This window comes from Platichthys flesus, chromosome 6 (genome assembly GCF_949316205.1).
Source record: "Platichthys flesus chromosome 6, fPlaFle2.1, whole genome shotgun sequence".
NCBI lineage: Eukaryota > Metazoa > Chordata > Actinopteri > Pleuronectiformes > Pleuronectidae > Platichthys > Platichthys flesus.
Genome location: NC_084950.1, coordinates 27,550,416 through 27,570,966, shown reverse-complemented (window position 1 = coordinate 27,570,966; position 20,551 = coordinate 27,550,416). Strand labels below are relative to the sequence as shown.

General features: G+C 41.6%; 1 protein-coding gene across 1 annotated transcript in view; it reads right to left on the bottom strand.

Annotated features, from left to right (window-relative positions):
- Positions 1–6,113: 6,113 nt before the first annotated feature.
- The window catches only part of LOC133955570 (cytosolic carboxypeptidase 4), a 166,511-nt gene continuing 152,073 nt past the window's right edge, over positions 6,114–20,551 (bottom strand). Inside the window, exons 23-26 of the mRNA XM_062390471.1 lie at positions 19,993–20,055; positions 19,661–19,774; positions 13,480–13,634; positions 6,114–6,958 (exon numbers count right to left, since the gene is read on the bottom strand). Coding sequence (XP_062246455.1) covers positions 6,646–6,958; positions 13,480–13,634; positions 19,661–19,774; positions 19,993–20,055 — 645 coding nt within the window. The 3' untranslated portion in view covers positions 6,114–6,645. The remainder of the gene's footprint in view (positions 6,959–13,479; positions 13,635–19,660; positions 19,775–19,992; positions 20,056–20,551) is intronic.

Here is a 20,551-nt window from a genome sequence, read left to right as displayed (position 1 = left end):
CCCGTTCAGTGCTACAATGATTACAAAAATTATAATTGTCAGAATCAGATCAGAATTATTTTATTTGCCAAGTATATTTGCACATATAGGAAATTGCCTTGGTGTGGTTTGTGCACTGTACATAAAACAACAATTGGACATAAATCAACAATATACACTGTAAGACAACAATATATACAGTAAGAAACAATAAGGTATGGGCATGTGCGGTGCTAAGGTGCAGTGGTTGGTTTTGGATAAATTATGTGCGGGGGGCAAAGTCAGTCTGATGCAGGGGGATTGTTTGTGTGCCCCACTGCCATGGGGAAAAACTGTTCAGGTGGTGAAAGGTTTTAGTCCTGGAACCTTTTTCCGGATGGGAGTCTAGGAAATAGGTGGGTGACCGGGATGGGAAGGATCAGCGATGATCTTGCCTGCTCTCTTACTGGTTCTGGAGTGGAACAGGTCTAGGAGAGCCGGCAGGTCGTAGCCGATTGACCTTCTCAGCTGACCGAATGATCCGCTGCAGTCTGCCCTTGTCCTTGACAGTCGAGGCAGCGAACCAGACGGTAATTGATGCGTTGAGGATGGACTCAATGATGGCTGTGTAGAACTCAACCATCACTTTCCGCGGCATGTTGAATTTCTTCGTTGCCGCAGGAAGAACATCCTCTGCTGGGCCTTCTTGATGGTAGAGGTGATGTTCTCCGCCCATCTCAGGTCCTGTGCAAATAATAGTTTACTTGTACAATGCTCCTGGTAGAACGTAAACACATGTGAGCGTTCAATCTAAGTGGTTTTCAAATTGTATTTGGTTAATTTCTGTCTAAATACAGTACATGATATACTTCCTGGTGTGAGGCACTCGCCAAATAGATGATAATTGGGGTCCTTATATTTTTGGCAACCACGGGGATACAGGCTGCTCTTTAATTGGTTTGTGCAGATTTCACACGTGACGTAGCTCTCTAGAGCCAGCCGCAAGTTATGAGGACGAGTTCCCACCAGTGTCTCCTGCCTTTGTATTGAGAAACAGAGTTGGCTAACTTGATGCGGTATAAGTAATGTCTTTGATCGCTCTGAAAAATGCAAACGTTTGACAGTTGCTAAAGGCACTTAGACACAATGAGGCTACCTTTTTTCAGCAGGCTTAGCATTGGTCAGCAGCTCGATAAAGGCAATGGCATTGGTATATTGTGTTTTTTTTGGGGGGGGTTAGGGTTTAACAGCCGCCACTGGTCCTCACAAAGAAATCCATAGTACAAACCCAGGGGCAGAGTCAGATCCATGTGAAACTACTGTAGCATTCAGAGTAAACCGGTTTTCTATTGCTGCTTCAGCAGGTATACATAAAACTACACATTTTCTAGTACAGCATCTCTAGAACAGTGGTCCAAATCTTGCGACCTGCTGTTCATTGGTCAGACAATTGTCTGATCTCGCCCATTAAATATGAATGAGACCAAACCTGAGGATTGTCCCCTGTTACTGATGATAAAATTACTCCAAGACCACATGATCCAATGATAGACAATCGTTTCCCCTCAAACTGCACTTTGGGGTCACAGACATCAATTTGTGTGTGTGCGAGCAAAATTTGAATGACAAACTCTCAATCAGAAACCTCACCCAGCAAGAATCCGTTATCGCCCATTATCGATTTGGTATGTATTTCACTGTGTGTGTCTGTGTGCTGTGAGTAAGTGCCTTGGAACTATATCACATCGAACCGTTCAACTACAGGTCAGTGGATGACCTGCTTATCTACTGAGTAACAGTATGAGAAAGGAACTAGTCACTATTCTGTACACGTATGTTTTGGTTTTATTTCTGTATATCACATTAAAAGAATTGATATAAGCAACTTTGCCAGAAAAATAGACAGAATCTTTGAATGCATACGGCACACAGGATAACTGTGCAAAGCGGAGGACAAACAAGGGTAAGTCACTTCAACAAAACAAGAATTCAGAAAAAATCACAAGAAACGCACAGAGCACTACTGGACTAGACGGAATTGTCTGGCAGAGCAGTGGAGTCAAGACCAGGCATTTATGGTGAGGTTGATGAGAGAGTGAGAGCAGGTGTGCCTTGTCTGCTGCAGAGAAGGAGAAGCCAGCCACACCCCCTGCCACGCTAATGACCTGCAGGGGAAGAACAGAAAGGGGAGGCAGAGAGAGAACACAGAATTCATACAACAAAACCAAAACAAACATAGAATCATCACAGAAACAGCTAATATCTGGACTGTAAAACGTCAGAGGCACCATTGAACAAAAATTGAATTGAATACTGTATAGAGATTGTATGTCAAAGTCATATTTTGACAAGTAAAATTACTGTTTTTGATATGTGAAAAAACAAACATTTCAGCCTACAACCCCTAATCGCTCCAATTATCATATAGTCAACATGTGTGTGTGTTTCTCCTTTGTGAATGTTTTCAGACACTTATTCAAGACATCACTCTGAAGCACAGATGTCTGACAAGCATCCTATCTTGTAACAATTCACCTTTTTTTTTTAATCTAAGGGAAAAATATATTATATGTATAAAAATACACTATAAGGAGAATGGCTGGAAGCTGTGTACGGGCGCCGCCCACGACCCTCTTGCAATAATCGAAAAATACTTGATAGGATCGATAACCTTGTCTTCTGGCCCCACCACATATGAAAGAATATATAATAACGAATTTAACCCAGAACATTGCATTTAATAGTCTTTTTTTTTTCAATGAACCTAACTATACACATGTAGCGCCAGCAAACACAGACGGGAATGTGAGCACAACCACTCAACTTCAAACAAATCACATACATCAATACCCCAGGTTCATATAGACCCTCAGTTCATCAAACAAAATAGTTTGGCCTTTATAGTAACGAATCCCAAAAAACATCCCAAAGCAAAGTTTAAGCAGGTGTGGCGTGGTGAAATTGCGGCAAACAATAATATACAAAATAGTCCAGGCTATTCTCACCACCTCAGACCGCCCAGAAAATGAGCCTGATCCTAACGGAAATCCCTGAAAGTTTCACCCAGGCAATAATCCATCTATTTGGAAATAATCCTTTGTAAATCGCTGTTTCAACGAACTTTGCTGGTCGCTCACCGGGCCGCACAAACAAAAAACCCTGTTGAGACGTCACTTCCCCCCATTTATAACATTCAGATATAAAGAAACAAATATATGCACTATAATACATACAATACAATAAACAAGTACAGATGGAGATCCAATCCCTTACCATTTTAATTTAAGGCTTCTGCCAGATTAAAATGCAAAGACTAAAATATATGTAGGTAACAAAAGCAGATTTTCTGTCCTCCCTAACACATTTACTATACCTATAAAGTGCACTTCGGTGACCTTTACAATTAACTCAACAAAAATTGTGTTGGTTATTTTACGTTTGTCTTCAGACAAAACAAATTTGGGTCCACTTTATGTAGTGTTATGTTATGGTATGTTGTGCTCCTTTTTTACCAGTAGATGGAAGTATTTAGTCACACTTAATTCTGTTTGATTGGACATATTCCTTTATCCTCTGCAATTATCTGGCTGCTCTGCTGGTATCTGACAGATGTGACGTGAAATAAAAACATAAATTCAGTCATTAATTTCTTATCCACAATCTTCCTGGAACTTCAAGATCTCCAGCTGCTCACCCGACCAAATTTCCCTTGAGACCAAGGGCCTCTCATTCTGTGCAGGGTTTGTCGCCTGGTGGCAGTGGGGCTGGTCTAAGTCACCTGCCGTATCTCTTTTCAAATAACTGCTGTGTTGGCAGGACAAAGCAGCACATTAGCCCTTCCCCTATCACCCTAAAAGGATATTAAAGTCCTAATACATATTTTAGCCACACATTCAGATTATGGCACTGCTTTTGTGCATGAAGGTTGTGTCAAATAAGACTTTTGAATACAGGTTAATCTCACTTACAATAAAATGTACAATGGCACAGTGGATGCATTCCACCTTGGCTTCAGAGAGTTGAAAGAGGAGGACTGTTATTAACCGACGCTCTGCTCTCCAGACCTGTGCCAGTAACCGCTCATGGCTGGGTGCTTTCCCAGAGAGGCTTTGAATGTAAAACATCTTTGACAAATCACTATGGCCAGGGGGACTGCATGAAGAAGTCATTTGCGTTGTGGCTGCTGTTAACACATTCTATGATAGTGGCACTGTCAGTCCCCAGTGTATGGATATCAACTGCTCTCCTTGGCGACCCCTCAGCCCTCTCTACTGACTTCCCAAAGGCACTCAGGGTCTGTGAGGAGGATGTGTTTCAACCTTTTTTGGAGCTCCAGGCTCCTGTGAACTTCCTGTGTAAAGGTCTGTGCTTATCAGCTGGCCCTGATCTTCATACATATCGTCCTCAGATCACTGGAGCTGTTTGAAGTCCCGAACTGCTTCAAGGGTTCTTGATATTGCTTCTCCTTCTACACCAACGACTGCATCTCAAGAGACCTGTCCTGAAATTTGTAGGGGACACAATGATAAGTGGCATCAACCGGGACAGTGATGAGTCTGGCCCTGTGTGTTGCCATAACAAACTCTAGCCAGGGCAGGTCTTTCCTACAGGCGACATAGGCGGTTGCCTAGGGCGCCACTCAAAGGGGGGCGTCAAAACTGCGCCCAGCAAAAAAAATAAAAAATACAAAATTTGTTTTTTTGCGCCACCTTCTATATGTGTTATGCCCCAAAATATTGTATTTAATTACTTTAACAGTTATTTAAGATTATTCCTACTAATATACATGATAGTCACGTGGTTTTATGTTTCATTAGAGAAATCAGTGATTGACAGCAGCACTCAGGTGGAACGTTTGGCACGGGAGCAGTTGCTACCCGTCCTGTCTCTTTGGCCAGATGCAGTCTGGATGAGGAACTGAATGTACCATGTCTTTATTGCTGCTGCATTCATCCTGTATTTTACAGGTTAGTAGTGGGTGAGAGTCCCCTACGTTAGCTTCTTAAGCTTCGCTTGATCACCACGAGTGTCATTGAGACATGTTGATGTTGTTTTGATTGTCTACTTAGACTGGTAAAACTTACAAACTCTGCTGGGCAGCGAGGCGGGAGACACTTGCGCCACTAGGTGGGCGAGGCTACATTCGCCTGTATAGGTGTTTATTTTACATTCGCGTCGTCTTGCAGGCGAGTCGCAATAGTATATTGTTTACTTTACAGTATGTAGTTCAGCTCCGACACACAGACTCTGTAATTAAGTTATGTAATGTTATTGTGCCTTATAAAGACCAGTTATAAGCTAATGTTCAATAGGTCTATATTGTAAATGTTTATATTTCTTTATGAGTGATAATGTATATTAAGATGATTGAAGTAAAGATACACCGTAATAATTGAATGTATGTTTTATGCACTTTTAAATGCAGTTACACTCAGAGAAATGCTTGTACTTGAAATTGTGTTTAATTTGAATAAGATGCAGAGAACATATATCTCCAACCAATATTTTAACATTAAAAAAATAAATCTATCATTAGGGTAAAATGAGCAAAAATCGAGAAACGGAAGGTTGTTCCTTGGTGTTGTCAGAACATGCTAGCACAGTGAGGCTTATGGTTAGTGTGTGTGTCCAAGCAACTTCCAGGAAGAAAGAAATAATTTTATAATAAGTTTTTGTTGAAAATCTGTCTCCCTGGACCTAAAGTGGACATCAAACTCTACATCCGTCATCAAAAAGGCCCAGCAGAGAATGTGTGTAAGGCTGAACCAGGGAGGGTCAATGGCAATGCTGAGGTTAGTTGGCCGATTACTTTCCCTGGATTGTAAAGGTGACATGAAAAATGCCAAAAAGAGAGGAGCGAGACTGGAAACAGCTGAGCAGCCAAGATGCTAGCAGTAACTGCATGACAGTTTGATGATTGATTAGTCGATTATAATTTTTTTACATTTATGTTTGCTTGAGTCACCAATAAAAGCATGTTGAAACCTGAATGGATGGTCAGTGACTATTATTGGGAGACCACAATGGCAACTTAATTTATGACAATGTAATTCCTGCAATAATCCATGGAGTTGAACCTGCCTAAGACCTGCTGATACAGTTCTACACTGTCTTTTGTAATCTGGTCTTGTACTTCTAAACAAGACATGGATGGATATCAATCAATCAAATTTTATTTGTAAAGCCCATATTCACAAATCACAATTTTCTCATAGGGCTTTAACAAAGTTTGATATCATCTGCCCATAACCTTCATATGGATATTGAGAGAACAGATTCGATTATGGCAGTCAGAAGTGCAGTAGAAATCATTGGTGGCCACCTGCAGTCCATCCATGGCAAATACATGCCAGGTTTAGGAAATGAACAGGAAACATCACTGCTCATCCATCACACCATAGACACAACTTATGGGTGGCACCACAGAACACTGTACAGCAAGTGAACGAGACACAGGAACAGTTTTACAACCAGGCCATCAAACTAATGAACACTTAGATGAAGTCCAAATCAATCTAAAGTCTATGTAAAAACACTTTGCTTATATATAGAGTGAGATGGCGGTTTGACTTTTTTATTTATTTCAAATAAAAAAAAAAAATTCTGTTATTAATTTAGAGCAGGCCTTGCAGGCGGGGTTGTCATTTCTATCTCTTTAAAAACACTGAAAATTATAGAAATATTCCTTTAACTTGTGATTTGTCCATTGACAATGCTCACACCCTGACACTTGTTTCTTTTCTCAATGAGTGTTTTGATTGATGCCTGTCTGATTGAGTCAGGGAATAGGCAGCTCTTCATATTTGATTGTTGCAACATGCCAATGCTGCCTTGATGCTGCTTTGCTCCCCTTTGTCCTATGCCATCGACATCTTCGTCTTCATCCAAAATGGCCATGTTACTGTTGATATCTGAATCCAGATCAGTGCCTTTGAGAGTTGGACAGTTTGTGGAATACTCAATCTCCTCAACACATGGAGGCTCATCGTCTTCAAAAAAGCTGCAAAAGAGAGGATAGAGTAAAGTTAGGTTCAGTATTGTTATAAAAACACTCCATATCTTTGAGTTATATCAGACATTGTGAATATGTCTCCTTGAGAAAACATATGGAAAAATTTGGTTTTTAATTAATCTTTACATCAGTTACTATTAGTTTTTATTTTTTTCTAGCATTGTCACCACAAAGCAGTGGAATAATGTATAACCCAGAGATTCATATAACACTGATTACTATTACTGAACTGCATAGCTTCTATGTGATACTCCCAGAACTTGAGGGAAGGGTAACATTGCGCAAAACACGTGTTACTGTATACCACGGGTTCCTTGTCAATTGAGCATCAGAGTCACAAGGTACAGGTTAGCTTGTGATTTTTATTCTGTCTTTGCAGACTATTTCACACACGCACATGCACAAACACACATACGGACATGCACACAAACTCACCCATGCCTCCGCCGGCGGTTTTAACATTTCCACGAACCTTACGGAACTGGGAAATAACTAAGTGTGGTTTAAACCTATTTTGTAGTTGAGTAATTTTTTGCATACCTGTCTTAGACTTCTATGACCTGAAACATTTATGAACCGAAACCTGTACGATCTTTCTATATACCTGTATGACCTTTCTATTACTTATTGACTTTCCAAGAACCTAATGAAAATGTATGCTAATCAGTTTTCTATACCTTGATCCCTGTCTCAAACTGTGCCTACAGGACCAGTCTGACCTGCCTCAGACAAACAGCCTTAGTTCTCCTAAATAATATCCCTGCATTTAACTGTTCTCCATCTTCACTCTGAGATCCCTGTGACTCTCTGTGTTGATCCTTTCAGCAGAACGCCCCTGACAAAGTGTGTTTTGACGGTGGGAGTCACTCCTGCCATTATGGGAGAGGCGGTGGAATAGTGGCAGAAAATTGGACTAGGGCCAGAAAATGAAGGACATCAGACTGGAAGGTCTCTGGCTTGAATCCACGGAGCGATCGAACAACATACCTGGATGAACAACACCTAGATCTGTTCAAAAGTCGAAGAGGACTCTCCCTAGCCCACTTTCTAAGTGCCCCTGAGCAAGGCACCTTACTCCCCCAACATCTGCTCCCCGGGCGCCGTGCATGGCTGCCCACAGCTCTGTGTGTCCTGATGTGTTCACCAGATGGGTCAAAAGCAGAGGACAAATTTTACCCATTTGTATGTAGTGTGTCTGTGCATTTGTGTGGGATTAATAAATGTATCTCTTGCCTGCTGTGTAGCCACTTGTTAGCATTCAGCTAATGCCACGCTAGTTCGCTAAATACGGACGTGGCTGCACGGGAGAATCAGATAAATCGTAAAGACTGTTTACGATAGACAATACTACTCTGCGAGTGAATGGCTTCTGATAGTCTGCGATCTGAAACGTGAAAGCATCTGTGCCCATGTTCAAAGACAACCCAAGGCTACGTTGAGTGGGGAGCTCATAGGCTAAAAAGTCCAGGCCCTCTACATCTGTTGAATGATCCTCAGGTGGGAATGCCTTGATGACCTTGGGGTGATTTGATGCAATCTTGTGCAACCTGAGGTTAGAAGCTGCAAGCATTTTTGTGCTCGCCCGACTACACTGATGGCCTTTTCCTCAGTATCAAATTACTAAAGAGCATCAACATAAAACTCACGGTCAACAAGGCTCTTGCGTCTCTGCCAAAGTCTGCCTCTGCTTCCTTGGCTGCTCTGAAGGGTAGTGGTCCCACCCAGCTGTTCGAGCTGTCTTGATGGAACTCAGCTTCCATAGTCTTGAGAAACATCATGTCCTCCGATGATGTCGCAAGTTTATGGTCTCCAGCAGTTAGAGTGGGGATTGTTTGTCCTAGGCTGTCATCACGATGTGTCATTGAGCAGTACGTGGGGGTCAGTGCAGCATGATGTGAATGCTTAGGTGCTTGACTGAAGATCTCTTTTACCTTGATTTGGCTGCAGATGGCTGTCCCGACCATTATCTAAGATGGACGTCTTGTAGCTGCTCACCTCTGATGGTCTGTGGGGCTCCTGCAAGGCACACGTCACTGTTGACAACCCATCCCAGGTCCAGCCTTTGAGCGAACGGAGCGTTTCCTGTACCACTTATCTGTTCACGGGCCTTGTGGACTCTGAGAATGTCTCTGCCCAGTAGGAGGAGTATGTCGGCATCCGGATCGAGAGGTGGTATCATGTCGGTGATGTGCTTCAGGTGAGTATGGTGGCTAGCTGTGGTCGGGGTAGGTATCTCAGAGCGATTATTAGGAATTTTGTTGCACTCTAGAAGTGTGGGTAGAGGAAAACTAAGTCTCTCATCTGCTGACTCCACGGTGAACCCACAGGCTCTCCTGCCCATTGTCTCTTTTTGTCCAGCACATGTTTTCAATGTGTACGGTTAAGAGGACCCTGAGATTTTGAAAATGTCAATGAACTTGGAGCGTGCCAAGGAGCGGTTGCTTTGCTCATCCAGCATTGCATACATTTTCTTGGCCTCTCCACTGTGTCCGGCTGGATACACGCTATCAGCACTGCTAGTTCTCTGAGTCTCTGTGGTTCTCTTGTTGTAAACTTGGGGAAGCTTCCGGCTTGTTGAAGAGGGCTTGTTCAATAGCCTCTGGTGACCTTATATTTCCTCAAGTCTCTCCCATGCCATTAAGAGTCCAGCATTTGGGTTTCTGATGTTGAATGCTTTGATTTTTCTCACATGTTCTGCTGACTCTTTACCCAGATACTTGAATAGCAAGTCCAGCTCTTCACCAGCGGATAGGTCTAAACCAGCAATAGCAGTCAGAAAAGATGCTTTCCATTCCCAATAGTTCAATTGGCCTCATCAAATGTGGTGAGGCCTGAGGTTACAAGGCTGCTGCGTGCAAGATATTTAGCCAGATCGATAGTTGTTTGGGGCTGATTATAATTGGATTGTAAAACCAGCTTAAACACTGAAAAGACTCCACGGTAGGTATTTTCGCGAACTTTACTGAATTTTGTGAAAAGACGATGCGTTAACACTAGGGGTGTAACGATTCATTTTAACTTCGAATGACGATTCATGGTTAACGATTCGATTCAAGGATGATCCTGGTTAATTTAGAACGATTTGATTCGATTCAGTGACTTGAAATCGATTCAGTAACTTTACTGGACAGTGCAGCAGCAGTGTTACCTTCTGCTGCTGCTGCAGCGGTAACACTGCTAGAGGTTCCTGGACTGTCGGCGTTTTGTTTAATCCCATGGCGCCTTATTAGATGGCTGGAAAGATTCGTCATGTTTCCGTGGTTTTTTATTTGGCTTCTACATATTCTACAAACAGCGACCGACTTATTTAGAACACTTTCGTGTTTGCAAAAGCCAAAATGTTTCCACACACTGGATGGATAAGTTGGCTTATAAATGTTTTGCTCGCCGTCTCCTCTGCCATCTGGCATGCTGTGTTTTGATGTTGTTCTGAGTTTGGCGCGGCTGCCAGTGCGTACCGATGACGTCACAGACAGGCAGACTGAATCGAGTAACGTTTAACGTGTCTAAAGTGCTAAAAAACAAACACACATCCATACAGTTTTTGTGCTTAAATCCAATGTGCAGTTTCCAAGTATCGATACAAATCGATTATGTACCATTTCAATCGATTTTTAATCGATAAATGTCGTCCGGAATGCCGATTTGCTGAGCCCAGATCGATTCAGTTGGATCGCAGGAATATAAATCGATTAATCGATTCAGTGGATGAATCGTTACACCCGTAGTTAACACGCAGAAGAAAGACACAACTTGTGAGTGGAGCTGCCGTTTATAAACAACACAGAAAACAACTTTGAATCACTTCCGGGGGAAGTACACCTTGATCTATGGCAATGATATATCCCTGAACTGCCTCAAGGGGGCGCTGTTGCATAGCTAAATATTAAACACATTTGGGGGACAGAACAATTATTATGATTAATGTGATTCATGTTGCACACTCTGGCTTACCTGCACATTGTTTCTCTCTCCAATTGGCAGGGACAGGGATATTAACAGTTTTTTTTTCTCTGCGTATTCAAATGCCAGTTCACGGCATTTAACTGGAGTAAGGCCATGGAACTGGTTAGCTAGTTGTTTCAAGTGTTTGGCAAGCTCCTCCTTCATCTCATCTGTGAATATTCTCTTTGCCTAAGCTACTGCACCCCAGGCTACTGATTTTACTTCCCCTTTCTCTTTTTTCTTTATGAATCTTTTGAGGGTTGTCTTGTCAATATTTCTATCCCTTTCAGCTTTTCTTAAGGACTTCTTTCCTTGCATGACCTCCGCGGCTGCACTCTCCATCTCTGCGAGGGGTGTTTAACCCAGGTTGTCTTCCTGGTGTAGTTGCTTGGCATGATGGCTTTTCTACAATGTTTATGACATTAAAAATAAAACATATGTAATGTAATATTACACTAAAATATGTTTACAACTAAATGTAACATGTGCTTCATGTCTCTTTTATATGTTGGAAGTTCATCAACATGTATGATATAAGTTTTTCTACCTGAATCAATTTGTTTTTTCTGTGAAAAAACACACTTTCCACAGCACCAGCACCAACTTCTCATTCATGGCAAGGTGGGTATGGGAGGGGCTTGAAAAATATAATGGTCACATGACCAAAAATGTTCTCCGTTGCCTAGATACAGGGGGTGTCTCACATTACCCAAACCGGCCGACCTTCAGGTTGGTGGACGACCACTCTACCCCTCAGCCACAGAACCCAGTGCTTAGAATCGCATGGAGATTGAGGCCAAAGAAGCGCTACAGTCACAACAACCCAGGTGAGGAAAGAACTCCGAAAATTAAGGCGAGTACCACAACCTTGGTGACCTTTTGCGTGTTACTGAGTCTGCATCCCAAATAACTTGGGACTAGGCCGGTTGATGCAGATCATTGAGCAATTTATACTCACTTATCTCCATCCCTTAGTGAGACCATTACTTCACACAACATTCTGACCTGGGAAAAAAATCCTGGGAGCACTGTGAGAATCATGTTCTTTGATTTGTTTGTGTTGGCAGCTGACCTTGGATATCGGTGGTGGATCATGATCATGCTGGCTGCTGATCATGGATAGTGGTGTTGGATCAAGATCGTGTTGTCAGCTGAACTAATGTATATCTGTCCATCCTAGAAGGGATCCTTCACATGTGGCTCTCGCTGACGTCTCTAAGTTATTTTTCCTCTTTTTGGTGTGGTGGTTTTTCCTTAGGATTAAGGGCAAAGAATGTCATATCTTGTTAAGCTCTAACTATATACTAAGATTTCTTCCTCGCGAGAACTCGCAATAGCTGCATTTACTGCAGCAGTAACTACAAGGACATTTAGGCATCAGAAATACTTTATTGATCCCAAGGGGAAATTGTGTTTGTTACAATTGCTCTATGCAAGATTAAAAACATAAGCATATAAAGATAAAAAAATATAAAATATATACAATATGTGCATTCTGTTCATTGACTATTTAGTGCAAGCATGGATATTTGCGGATATTGCTCAATGGACAAGTGGTCCAAATGCAGGCAAACTAAAGAGAGAGGTCCAAACAGATGTCCACACAGTTGTAGAACTGCATGACACATACTGGTACAATGTTTCAGTTGAATATATTTTACTAGGGCTGTCAAACGTTAAAAAAATGTAATCAGATTAATCACAGGCTAGTTGTGAATAAAAATGATTAATAACCATTTCTAAATGCCCGAAAAATCCCCATTTTCTATATGTATTGTCATTTATTGTTAAATGACAGAAGGCGGACATATACATTTTAACTTTGTTTTTTTTAATGAAGACAAGTCCAAATGATAGTTATTAAGATTGAAAAATAAATACCACACCATAATTAAATATTGTTGTCTCTTCTATGCCTCTGAGCAAATATAATTAGAACTTTTCTTCTTTATCAAACTCAAAGATAACCTTTATCTTAAACAAATGGGGCAACGTAGCCTTTTTTGGGGCAAATATAGTATGGTTAAATTAAACTTATCTTTTCTTTTTTAAATCAAACAAACAACCCAACATTTACACAATTAAATGTGAACGTGATATCTGAATCTGGGCCCATCTGTAGAAGCAGGGTTGACCAGTTGACACTGTTCCAAGTTCAGTTCATGCAGATGTAAATTAACTACTTAGCGTTCATATTTCATTTTTTATTGGGATGATTTAGGTGACAAACGTACCACCTTGTGTTTGGTTATGAAGATAATATCAATTACTGGAAATGTTCTGTTTAAAACCCATAGTTGTTATTTACTATGAGTTTAATAAGTTTATAAACCATTTTAATTGATGTACGATGGTAATTTAGTCCTAACTCAAAATCAGTCTCACAACATCCAACTGTGGAGATAAGATATCCCTTTTAGTAAGGACATTACCCATTCTAGCTTTAACCCATATCTGAAGTCCTAATCTCATGTTCTCACTTTGAAAGATTTTCCTAATTTCTTTTACCCCCATCAAGGTATTTTGTACTAAACTGTACATGTCTTTTAAAGATGGTTTCTTACTTGTGAGTGTTGTGGTCGAGGATGTTATGATCTAGGCCAATGTGGTTGCTGAGTCTTGTGTCGTAAAGAGCCTTCATGTCTTTTGTTACAGAAAGCAGACTGTGGCAGAACTTCACCCCCATCTCCTGCAGCTCCCTGGTTCCTGTTTGCAGGCCCTACACACACACACACACACACACACACACACACACACACACACAGTTAAATAGATTTGCACTTATTTATGAAACAAAGTGAAGCTATACCAACTCAATTCACACACATTTTAAAACTAATACCAGAGTTTTGTGTAATAGAAAAACTGACGATTATTACAGTTTTTTTCAGTCGCTAACAAGCGTTTTTCTAAACAGTAGTCACATTTTCAAAACTCTAAACACGATTAGCACAACATCGGTCCTTTGTGGCCATACCATTCACACATTTCATGTTGTTTTCACACAATATGCAGTCAGTGAACACATTTATATAATGCTTACATTTTCTTAACAGACAAGCTATACCTCCAAACAAAATTATGGATTGTTTTTGTATTATTTACAAATGTTAACACACAACATCCCACAATTGCAAACACAATATTCCAAACCTTAGATACAGTATAAAAACCTCTGCTTCTGTAATACAGTAATATCAGTTCTAAAACAATATATCTCAGCTGATAATAAACAAACAATTGAATAATTGACACACAGCTGATGTATGTTGGGTATATTGGGTCAACCACAGCTGATTCCACTCTGGCTTAGAATCAATGGCATTACTAAAAGGAGGACTTTGAGGAGTGATGTTTTTGGAAACAGAAGCCGAAAAAGATGTCTGGACGAGGAAGAGTTAGAGCAAGGGGCCCAGGGAGAAGAGCAGGCCCAGTGAGAGGAGCAGTGAGAGGTGTAGTAGTGAGAGGAGCAGGAGTAGTGAGAGGAGCAGGAGAAGTGAGAGGAGCAGGAGAAGTGAGAGGAGCAGGAGAAGTGAGAGGAGCAGGAGTAGTGAGAGGAGCAGGAGAAGTGAGAGGAGCAGGAGAAGTGAGAGGAGCAGGAGTAGTGAGAGGAGCAGGAGTAGTGAGAGGAGCAGGAGAAGTGAGAGGAGCAGGTCCAGGGAGAAGAGCAGGCCTAAGGAGAGGGCAAGGTAGAGGTATAAGAATGCGTGGTGGTGGCATTCTAAGGGCTACAAGGGCAGTGGTGAGTGATGGAATTCGTGCCACTATCATTGACCATGTGATAAACCACGGTCTTTCACTAAGGGAGGCTGGTGAAAGAGTACAGCCCAATTTGGGGCGGTCAACGGTTGCGTCAATTATACACATCTTTCAACAAACCAACAGGTAAGTTTGCATTTTGCATGGATTGTTTCTATTCTCACTTGACATGTCAATGAGGCCATACAGTAATGCATATGTTGATTTTTTTGTCCCTCAAAAGAATGCAACGTCTTCCTCCCTCTGGGGGAAGAGGTAAGCTCCTTAATCATCAACAAGAGCTTGCCATAGTAGATATGGTTGTTGCAAATAACGCAATTAAACTGCATGAGATTCAAAGCAGAATTTTGGAGGACCAAGAGATATTTCACAATATCAATAGCATCAGCCTCGCAACCATTACGCGGACATTGTCCAAACACAGAGTGCGAATGAAACAGCTCTACACTGTTCCCTTTGAGAGGAACAGTGAGCGAGTCAAGGTGCTACGACAACAATATGTCCAGGTATAGTGTGTATATTCAATTCAATGTACAGTTCTATAAACTTTGCACTTTTCAAGTAGGTAACCTACTCAGTAATAGGTTACAGTACTGTATGGTATATAGTACTATAATGGCATGATTTACATAAATTTTGTTTCAGAGACTTATGGAATTGGAGGCCAACCAGGCCCCTCATGAATTCGTATACGTGGTTGAGGCAGGATTTAATCTGGCCAAAAGGCGTCGACGTGGAAGAAATGTCATTGGAAAAAGGGCCACAGTTGATGTTCCTGGACAGAGAGGGGCAAATATCACTATGTGTGCGGCAATTTCAAATGCAGGATCACTCCTCCACAAATGTCAGGTTGGACCTTACAACACAGAGCGCCTCCTTGCTTTTCTCGATGATCTCCACCAGCGCCTGGTTCCAGAGCAGGATCAGGAGGGTAAAAAAACATGAGGACCTTCGTTATCACCTGGGACAACGTGGCCTTCCATCACTCACAAGCAGTTACAGCATGGTTTGAGGTCCACCCAAGACCGATTCGTCTATTTCTTCCACCCTATTCACCTTTCCTCAACCTACAATATGCAGTCAGTGAACACATTTATATAATGCTTACATTTTCTTAACAGACAAGCTATACCTCCAAACAAAATTATGGATTGTTTTTGTATTATTTACAAATGTTAACACACAACATCCCACAATTGCAAACACAATATTCCAAACCTTAGATACAGTATAAAAACCTCTGCTTCTGTAATACAGTAATATCAGTTCTAAAACAATATATCAGGATCACTCCTCCACAAATGTCAGGTTGGACCTTACAACACCGAGCGCCTCCTTGCTTTTCTCGATGATCTCCACCAGCGCCTGGTTCCAGAGCAGGATCAGGAGGGTGAAAACAGGAGGACCTTCGTTATCACCTGGGACAACGTGGCCTTCCATCACTCACAAGCAGTTACAGCATGGTTTGAGGTCCACCCAAGACTGATTCGTCTATTTCTTCCACCCTATTCACCTTTCCTCAACCCACAATATGCAGTCAGTGAGGTCCACCCAAGACTGATTCGTCTATTTCTTTCACCCTATTCACCTTTCCTCAACCCCATAGAGGAGTACTTTTCTACATGGAGGTGGAAAGTCTATGACCATCAGCCACATGACCAGTTGTCCCTCCTTGAAGCCATGGATGCTGGCTGCAGAGACATCACAGTTGATGATTGTCAAGGGTGGATCAGGCATTCCAAGCGTTTTTATCCAAGGTGTATCGCCTTGGATAACATCAGATGCGATGTGGATGAAAACTTGTGGCCTAACCCTGAAGATCGCAGGGATTAGATAAAGGAATTTTGTGCTTTTTTTTAGTTCTCCCTTTTTACTGGGCTTTTTGGTGTTGCTTTTTTGTTCATGGATATTTTGTTTTTCCATCCAGACAGGTTGTAGAATTAGATAAGTTCTTGTAATCATCGTTATTTGTAAAGCTGAGGGAGGGTATGTCAACTCACTCAAATTTACAGGAGTCCTTGTTCTCCAAATCTACAGCAGATGTGTTCAACTGGATTATCACATGCAGACAGAGTTGCAAGGTGAGTGGTACGAGCAAAAGTGGGGGACTGGTTCTGTCTGTGAACAATGGATGGTGCAACCCTGGACATTTTAAGATGGAGGCGATTTGCTGTGAGGATATTTAACTTTTGGCAGACGGGCTAAGAATGTATAATGTAACAAGGGAGTCTTCTCACATTGCTCCTTTCTTGCACGAGCAGGGACAATAGAAGCATATAACGTCATCCATGAGATGGTCGCAAGAATAAGGACCCAATACCCTGATGCATTAATTGTAGTATCAGGGGATTTTTGCCATGTCACCGTCACCTGCAATGTGACCAGCTTCTTTGTGGTGAATAGAGATTTCACAAACTTGAAGGGGTATTTAAAGAAACAAGTTCTTACTCTAGATTTTTTTAGGTTTCCATTGTTAGTGTTATCCGTTCTGTCTCTCCAAAATGTTCTGCTCCATGGTCATAGATCATGTTACCCTCCTCTCAAGCTTTGTTTCAACTGTGCCCTTTCGGCCTCCCATTTGCTTTTGATGAAGCTCCAGCCCAGTTCATCTTTGGTTTGGTTTGTAAAGGTTTCTTCTCCCTTGTTGGTTTTCCTGGCTGAGTGGGCTTTATACCTTCTTCTGAAATTGCCTCTGTGCTCGAGTTAACTTCTTCAGATACAGGAGGACTAATCACCTGTGAACTTAGAGTTGAGTCAAGTCACTGGACTTCAATCCACTGACTTGATTGACTACTTAGATTGCTGATCAATGCAAGATCCCTGCTCTTTCCATCAAGCACTTCTTTCCTTGGTATATTTTTAGGCCATTTGCCAATTTTATTTTCCTCCAGCGATAGGGACAAACCTGGAGCTTATTGACAGCTTCTGCCATGTTAGCTTCTTGAATTGTGCTTGGCTTCCTCTCTGTCGTTTCCATTCCAGGGTCAGCAGCCGTGTGGTCCTTTAGCGAGTTGTCTTCCGCCCCCACTCGGGACGATTCTTAAAATTTTTTTGTATCCATTTGTGGGTGTCTTCAAATACCAGATACTGTCAGTCGGTATTTTGTTACAAATTACGTTACATTTTTTATCGGCCTTTATCAAATACAAATGACAAAATACTCAAAGTAATTGAAATACGTATTTGAAATGCAAGTAATAGAAATACTGCCCATCTCTGCTTAGCGGCCACCAGTCTCTTAGATGTTAGAGACATAACTCCAGTCGTGTAACTTAATGTCATCAGGTGTTTTGGCCTTGTAATCAATGATACCGGGCAAACTCCAGGGTACATTGAGGCTATAGTAAACATTGGATCATCTGCAACATCAAGACATTCCAGTGGAGACAGGTAGATATTCAAGGGTGTGCAACATGAGCTGAAGAGGACACTAAAGCAGGCAAAGGTGGGGAACGATTTCAAGATTGTGAGAAAGCTGCAGCATAACATCAGAAGAGAGGTATGGAGCAGAATGGGGACCATTACTGGCTACTCAAAGCCAGCAAATGGCAGGATATTTGGATGAGCACAGGGCTAATGAATTTAACAGAACAGGTTTCACTCTACATCTAGTGTCTGCCATGTCCCCTGTGGATACTGCTTTACTTGCTCTTTCCCCCACAGCTCCAGGTCCAGTTTTTCCCCCCATCATCATCCTCCCTCACACTGTAGCACACCTGTGTTTACAACAGACAATGTGAGGTCAGAGATAAAGAGGTTGCATCCTGGGAAGGCAGTCAGCCGGGATGGTGTGAGTCTGTGAATACTCAAGGACATTGAAATAATCGACATGAACACGCTGATCAATAGAACAATAGGTCTCATCTGTCCTGCAGGTGTCAGATATATAATTGTTATACTGTTGGTTGATGAAGTAATAACCTCATTTGATATTGTTTTTCACTGTAATATCTTTGGTTGGCTGTTGATGACGTAGTGTGAGTGGTGTCAAAAATCCTAGGGGAAGATTTTTCCTTGTGGCTCAGTTTGGAGGGGATAGTACCCAGCGAGGGGCACTTCATATTTAGGGGTAGGGCCAAGGGAGAGGAATCGGGAAAAGTCCATAACAGACAGGAACACCAAGTGGGAGGACAGGCTGATAAAAACGGCTGGCTCGGTCATTGGAAAGAAACTGGACTACACACCAGCAGGTGCGAACAAACTTAAAGCTGTCAACTTGTATGCAAATCTCTTGGATCAGATGTTGATGTCAGGTCTGAACAAGGCCATATTTGCTCAGATAATCAAAACAGAATCCATATTTACACACTGACCAGCCAGCTGTTTATCTCAGTGAAGCACATCTTCACCTGCTCACACATTCGCAGAGATGTGAGGAAAGAAGGTTGACATACCCCAGATGTCCATTCAACAGGTAAACAGACAAAGGGGACAAAATTCCACCATAAAAAAAAATCCTATGTGCCCCCCAGTTTCTCTGCCCCTTCTGCAGGTGTGTGCCATCTTTCCCAGATGACTTGAAGGAGCCACAGGCACGGACAGCTCACCACCGCTCCTGCAGCTCATCAGCTGATCAGCAACAGGATAGCTACCCAGGTCATTGCCAGCTCGTCCTTGTCACTTCCATGGTAGTCATTCGTCCTACCATGGTAGTTGAGGGTAATTATTTTCCCTCAACTACCCCTTCTAAGATCCAGCGTTTTTTATATTCCTAAAAATACCTTTTTAATTTCAAGTGATTTTATTTTTATTTTTAATTCTTAATATTCTATAAATGTTAGAACAGCTAAAGGACAAAAACCTGAGGGGTCTTATTTAGGCATAAGGCCTACTGTGGTAACTGATTTACTGGAGTAAATGTGATATATATACTTTTATTTGCACTTACATGGAACAGATACTAGCTAATGAAAAATTTTCTTCGTCGTCAAGTCCACCTTATAAAGTGTCTTTGGACTAATTTCACACAGTCTTACATACACATACCTTGTATATTCCCTGGTCACAACCATTGTAAGTACTCTCCATTGTGTAACTTCTTAGCACACCCATCTCTCTCCAGACAACCACCCTGGCTGTGGCAGAGCGAGACTTTTCAACCTGATAAAAATACATAGTTTCAATATGACATGATTTATTTTGTCACTTTACTGTAAAGAACATTTTTGAAAATAAATAAAGCCCCAAAAAATTGATAAGACTACCTATTATAATGATAATTGTGGTGGTGATGAGACATGATGAAAACAGATGAAATAATTTAGTGTGTGATGATAATAAAGCTGTTGATGATTAGTTATTATAATTGTTATTATTACCAAATAGTTGCAGCTGTTGAAAGAAAAGGCAGGTGCAATACGATCCAGGGTCTTTGGAATGGTCTAGATAGATCGGGAAAGAGGGAGAGAGAGACAGATGTGTTCATCAGTGACCTGAATTTTATCAATGATTTGGTTTCATTTCCAGAATGACAGAAAAAGAGACCTCCCGGATCCCGTGGTTGCCAAACTTGCCAAAAATTTCCGGACCTATATTCACGTCGACTTGGACAGCAGCCCACATCCGGAAGTATTAAGTATTTAAACAGAAATTAACCATTTTGCCGAGATTGCTCTATCTCTTTCGGTCCCTTCCACTGGATATATCGGACCAACAATTTCAGGAGTGGGACAAGCATATTTCGAGGTTCATTTGGCAGGGACGAAGGCCAAGAATTAGATACCAGACTTTACAATTGGCAAAAAACAAGGGCGGGTTGCTCTCCCATGCTTAAAAGATTACTATACTGCTGCTCAATTGCGGCCATTAATATGTTGGTGCCACCCGGAATACTGCGCTAGGTGGAAGGAGATTGAAAGTGCTATATCGGATGAATTT